Source organism: Rana temporaria, chromosome 12 (genome assembly GCF_905171775.1).
Source record: "Rana temporaria chromosome 12, aRanTem1.1, whole genome shotgun sequence".
NCBI lineage: Eukaryota > Metazoa > Chordata > Amphibia > Anura > Ranidae > Rana > Rana temporaria.
The window spans coordinates 9,738,517-9,744,593 of NC_053500.1; the positions used below are offsets into that span (position 1 = coordinate 9,738,517).

The 6,077-nt window shown below is 44.4% G+C and overlaps 1 protein-coding gene across 1 annotated transcript in view; it reads left to right on the forward strand.

Moving 5' to 3' along the window:
- Positions 1-6,077, forward strand: part of ATP9A (ATPase phospholipid transporting 9A (putative)) — a 122,401-nt gene that overhangs the window by 49,977 nt on the left and 66,347 nt on the right. The window contains exons 10-11 of the mRNA XM_040331486.1: positions 1,296-1,372; positions 4,539-4,699. Coding sequence (XP_040187420.1) covers positions 1,296-1,372; positions 4,539-4,699 — 238 coding nt within the window. The remainder of the gene's footprint in view (positions 1-1,295; positions 1,373-4,538; positions 4,700-6,077) is intronic.

Below are 6,077 nucleotides of genomic sequence, written 5' to 3' on the forward strand. Positions count from 1 at the left end.
TCAAAGGAGTTACGCCGGCGTATCTCCAGATACGTAACTCTGAGTGTGAGGCGTCGTATCTATGCGCCTGATTCTTAGAATCAGTTACGCATAGATTTGTCTTAGATCTGACCGGCGTAAGTCTCTTACGCCGTCGTATCCAAGTTGCATATTTACGCTGGCCGCTAGGTGGCGCTTCCGTCGATTTACGCATCGAATATGGTAATGAGCTAGATACGCCGATTCTCAAACGTTCGTGCGCCCGGCTTTTTTGGGCGTAAAGTTACCCCTGCTCTATGAGGCGTACCAATGTTGGGTATGGACGTCGGAACAGCGTAAAATATTTCACATTTTACGTCGTTTGCGTAAGTCGTCCGTGAATGGGGCTGTGTGTAAGTTGCGTTCACGTCGAAAGCATTGAGTCTTTGTGGCGTAATTTGGAGCATGCGCACTGGGATACGTCCACGGACATTTCATGCGCCGTTCGTTAAAAGCGTTGATTACGTGGGGTCACGATTAATTTCCATAAAACACGCCCACCACTTCCACATTTGAATTAGGCGGGCTTATGCCGGCCCAGTTGCACTACGCCGGCGTAACTTAAAGCGCAAGTTCTTTGAGAATACAGGACCTGCCGCTCTAAATTTTGGCGGCGTAGTGTATCTGAGATGCGCTACACCCGCCTAAAGATAGGCGAATCTACGTGAATCTGGGCCACAGTATACACACACAGAATACACATACACACACTGAAAAGGTACTGGAGAGGCAGGGCAGCTATAATCTTGTGATTTTTTTTTTTTTTTTTTTTAAAACACAGATTTTTACATACTGTCCCTGGTTTTACTGAGGCTGGCAACCCTGATGGGACCCCCTAGTGGCATGGGGCCCTCGGGCAGTGCCTGGGTGCCCGAATGGTCAGACCGCCCCCTGGTTCAAAATTTACAAACTGGAGCTGAATGGTACTTTAAAAACTTCAACAAAGTTTTCTGAAAGCTCTGCAAATCCTTTTATCAAAGCTGTTCACACTACTTTTATACAAGCTGAAGCCCGTGTGAAACTGGCCTTGCTGTGTTCATACAAGCTGGTGTTTTTTTTTAAGTTCTTCTACTCTAGTTCATATTTATTAATGAAAATGCCACTTTCAGATGTCCAATATGAATATAGAAAAAGGACATTTTTAACACAAGGGGGCGCCAGCACTCTATCATCTCAGAGAAACCCTGAGAGATGGAAAAACAATATAAAAGGGAATATTAATTGTAACTTTGAATTGATTGTTTCCCGGCATCTCTGACTTGTATTTTCTATTCTAGGCACGGTGGTCGGGGTGGTGATATACACGGGGCGAGAGCTGCGAAGTGTCATGAACACCTCCAATCCACGCAATAAGGTACATGTTTAGGATACATGAAGTTTCTTTATTTTCTTACACTGGTTATTATTATAGAAAACTTACTTTCAGGAGGACACAATTATATAAAGCGTAGTTCAGGTTGAAGAAATTCTCCAGTACAGCGTAACAACGAGAGTATGCAAAGAGATGTGATTCCTTCATCAATAGGAGATGCTGTACCCATGAGAAGCAGAGCTACCCGTCCCCTACTTCTCATAAATCATCTCCTGTGATATAAAGGATTTGGGGTATTGCCATACTACAGCTTGGATAGGATGCATAATAATGACCTCAGATACTTATATACTTGTAGTATTCTCCCCCTGATTTTGTCCTAGGTTCTTTCCTAAGCTAGTATAGTATCAGCCAGGAACCCAGCTATAGTCACACTTCTGGCTCAATGAACAGTCTAAAGCAGTGGTCTCCAAACCGTGGCCCTTTGCTTGCCTTTTTTCAGCCCTTGGGGCACTATTCTTTCTAATGACACTATGGGCACTATTCTTCCTACTGACATTTACAATGGGGTAAAATTCTTCCTACTGACACCACTGGGCACTATTCTTCCTACTGACACCAATGATGGGCTACAAGTCTTCCTACTGACACCAATGATGGTGTACAAGTCTTCCTCCTGACACCAATGATGGTGTACAAGTCTTCCTACTGACTCCAATGATGGTGTACAAGTCTTCCTACTGACACCAATGATGGGCGTACTTATTCCTACTGACACCAATGATGGGCGTACTTATTCCTACTGACACCAATGATGGGGTACAAGTCTTCCTACTGACACCAATGATGGGGTACAAGTCTTCCTACTGACACCAATGATGGGGTACAAGTCTTCCTACTGACATCAATGATGGGCTACAAGTCTTCCTCCTGACACCAATGATGGGCCACAAGTCTTCCTCCTGACACCAATGATGGGCCACAAGTCTTCCTACTGACACCAATGATGGGCTACAAGTCTTCCTCCTGACACCAATGATGGGCCACAAGTCTTCCTCCTGACACCAATGATGGGCCACAAGTCTTCCTACTGACACCAATGATGGGCTACAAGTCTTCCTACTGACACCAATGATGGGCTACAAGTCTTCCTACTGACACCAATGATGGGCTACAAGTCTTCCTACCGACACCAATGATGGGCTACAAGTCTTCCTACTGACACCAATGATGGGCTACAAGTCTTCCTACTGACACCAATGATGGGCCACAAGTCTTCCTTCTGACACCAATGATGGGCTACAAGTCTTCCTCCTGACACCAATGATGGGCTACAAGTCTTCCTACTGACACCAATGATGGGCTACAAGTCTTCCTCCTGACACCAATGATGGGGTACAAGTCTTCCTCCTGACACCAATGATGGGGTACAAGTCTTCCTACTGACATCAATGATGGGCTACAAGTCTTCCTCCTGACACCAATGATGGGCCACAAGTCTTCCTCCTGACACCAATGATGGGCCACAAGTCTTCCTCCTGACACCAATGATGGGCCACAAGTCTTCCTCCTGACACCAATGATGGGCCACAAGTCTTCCTACTGACACCAATGATGGGCTACAAGTCTTCCTCCTGACACCAATGATGGGCTACAAGTCTTCCTACTGACACCAGTGATGGGGTACAAGTCTTCCTACTGACACCAGTGATGGGCTACAAGTCTTCCTACTGACACCAATGATGGGCTACAAGTCTTCCTACTGACACCAGTGATGGGGTACAAGTCTTCCTACTGACACCAGTGATGGGCTACAAGTCTTCCTACTGACATCAATGATGGGCCACAAGTCTTCCTACTGACACCAATGATGGGGTACAAGTCTTCCTACTGACATTGACTTCTGGCCCCTCTAAGGTCTGAAGGACAGTAAACTGTGGCCCTTTGCTTGGAGACCCCTGGTCTAGTTATATTTTTGATGCTTTATTGTAAGTTGAACTTGGATAGGGTGCAGGGAGGCTGTGGGATATTCCAGTAACGCTATGTGAAAACACAAGGACTTGTTTCTCACTTTCTCAAACTTTTTAATACAGTCCCTCCAGCAGCAACTAAGGGACAGGGCGATATAGAGACCCCATAGGGAAATGTCCCACTTTAGGCAAGCTCTGGCATTTCTCCCGTGAACTCTCCAGACCAGATCCTCGGTAAAAATCCCTCAATCAGTTCCAGCAAAATCCGGTAAAACGAGTTTACTTCATGGAATCCATCGGCCCTTAGCTTGGGCACGCAGGCAGGAGGGCGTGCTTAGCTGAGAAAACCCCTCCTACAGACAGAAAGCAAAAACAAATACCCATGAAGACTCCTGGGATGTAATTGAAGAAATTTAAAAAAATTAAAGATTAAAACAAGTAAATATAATATACCTTCATATCTATTTACTAATGCTAGCAGCAAATAGATAAAAAATAGTTAATGTTGAATAATGAATACTGTGGACTGTGACGGGCAGTGGCGTTGCTAGACGGGGGCTGTCTGAAATATTTGGGGGGGGGGTGATTTATCCAGGGGGGTCTGCACTGATGCAGGGGGGTTTATCCTAGGGGGGTCTATTCTGGGGGGCTGTCTGCAGTTATTGGGGGGGGGGTTTATCCTGGTGGGTTTGAACTGATGGAGGGGGGGGGTTATCTTGAGGGGCTGTCTGAAACTATTGGGGGGGGTGGTTTATCCTGGGGGGTCTGCACTTTAGCAGGGGGGGGTTTATCCTGGGGGGTCTGCACTGATGGAGGGGGGTTTATGTTGAGGGGCTGGCTGAAATTATTGGGGGAGTGGTTTATCCTGGGGGTTTTGCACTGATGGAGGGGGGTTTATCCTGGGTGGGGTCTAGCCTGAGGGGCTGTCTGCACTTATTGGGGGGGGGGGGTGGTTTATCCTGGCGAGGGTCTGCACTGCCAGAAGGGGGATTTTATCCTGAGGGGGGTCTGCACTAATGTAGGGGGGTAACTTTTTAGAGGGCGGTCTGTTCTGATGGAGGGGGGAGTACTGATGGAGGGGGTCTGTACTGAGGGAGGGGGGGTCTGTACTGAGGGGCGACTATAGTTGGTAGGTGAGGATGGGGTTGGGGGTGACACCATGTTTTACACCACCAGGTGACACCAACCCTAGTGACGCCACTGGTGACGGGTATTTTGTTGTATTCTGTGCTCCGCAGATCGGGCTCTTGGACCTGGAAGTGAACTGTCTGACGAAGATCCTGTTCAGCGCCCTTGTGGTGGTGTCGCTGGTCATGGTGGCTCTGCAGCATTTTGTTGGTCGCTGGTACCTGCAGATATTTCGATTTCTTCTCCTCTTCTCCAACATCATCCCCATCAGGTGAGGACCACAGACTTTGGAAAGAAGTAACAGGTGCGGAAAAATTGGTCATTGGGTGTCGGTGGCGCCTTCACACTGTAACCCTATTGAGATACTCTTGATGAAACCAAGAATTGGCCTTGCTATCAAAAATTTTAATGATCTACACAAACAGGTGCGGAAAAATTGGTCTTTGGCCCGCAATGAACGGTACTCAACGTTCCACAAAGATGATAACCTAGGATTTTTCCCTCAGGCCTTCACTTGCTGTCCAATTATCCAAAAACAGAAATGAAAGGAAATCTCTCCAAAGTGAGGGAATCCACTGTTGTCACACTGGAAGATTTTCCCCCTTTTCCTGTTTTGGTGACCACCTAAAATTTAGGATTTTCCTTTACTTTCACGCTCTGTAATAACAGTAAGAAGGACAAACCGAAAGGGTGAATCCCCCTAATGGGGGCTCAGACAGCAACTAAAACCTGACGGTAGACGTGCAATTTGTTTTGTTTCAAATTTAGTTTATTTTTTTATGAATATTAACAATTTTGTTAATTCGGAAATATCTGAATTAACAAAAACCCATTTAATGATTTTTTTCGGATATTTGTAATTTCGGATATTTGTAATTTCGGATATTTGTCATTTCGGATATTTGTCATTTCGGATATTTGTCATTTCGGATATTTGTCATTTCGGATATTTGTCATTTCGGATATTTGTCATTTCGGATATTTGTCATTTCGGATATTTGTCATTTCGGATATTTGTAATTTCGGATATTTGTAATTTCGGATATTTGTCATTTCGGATATTCGAAAATCTGAAATGACTAACAAATAACTGATCTATTACAGTACTAACTATTAAATTATAAGTACCGTATTGGAATTTCATTTCAGATTTGGCTGTTGATGAACCTAACAAATACGGATTTATCCAAATTTACGAATTATCCAAAATAACAAATGCCACATCTAAACGAATGGAACCTTAATGAATAATAATAAATAACAATTATAATAATAATAAACTTTTTATTATTAATTTCAGTTCCATTTGTGTAAATGTGGCATTCGTTACTTTGGATAAATTCGTATTCGTTACGTTCACTAACAGTCAAATTTGAAAGGAAATTCCAATACATATAAATTTTAGGCTTCATTTCCACTTGCGTTTTTACAGCCACTTTTTTTAGCCTTTTTTACATCTTAAAAACGCCTGTCCATGTTTTTTTTTTTTTTTTGTAAGCTGGAGCTCAAAAACGCAGCGGTAGCGTTTTTGCGTGTTTTTGAATGTCTGGCGTTTTTACAGCTCTATTGCTGGAGCCACAGAACGCCCTGGTCCCGCGTTTTTTTTTTACAGCTCAAAAACGCCTATGCCATTTGCAGCTCAAAAACGC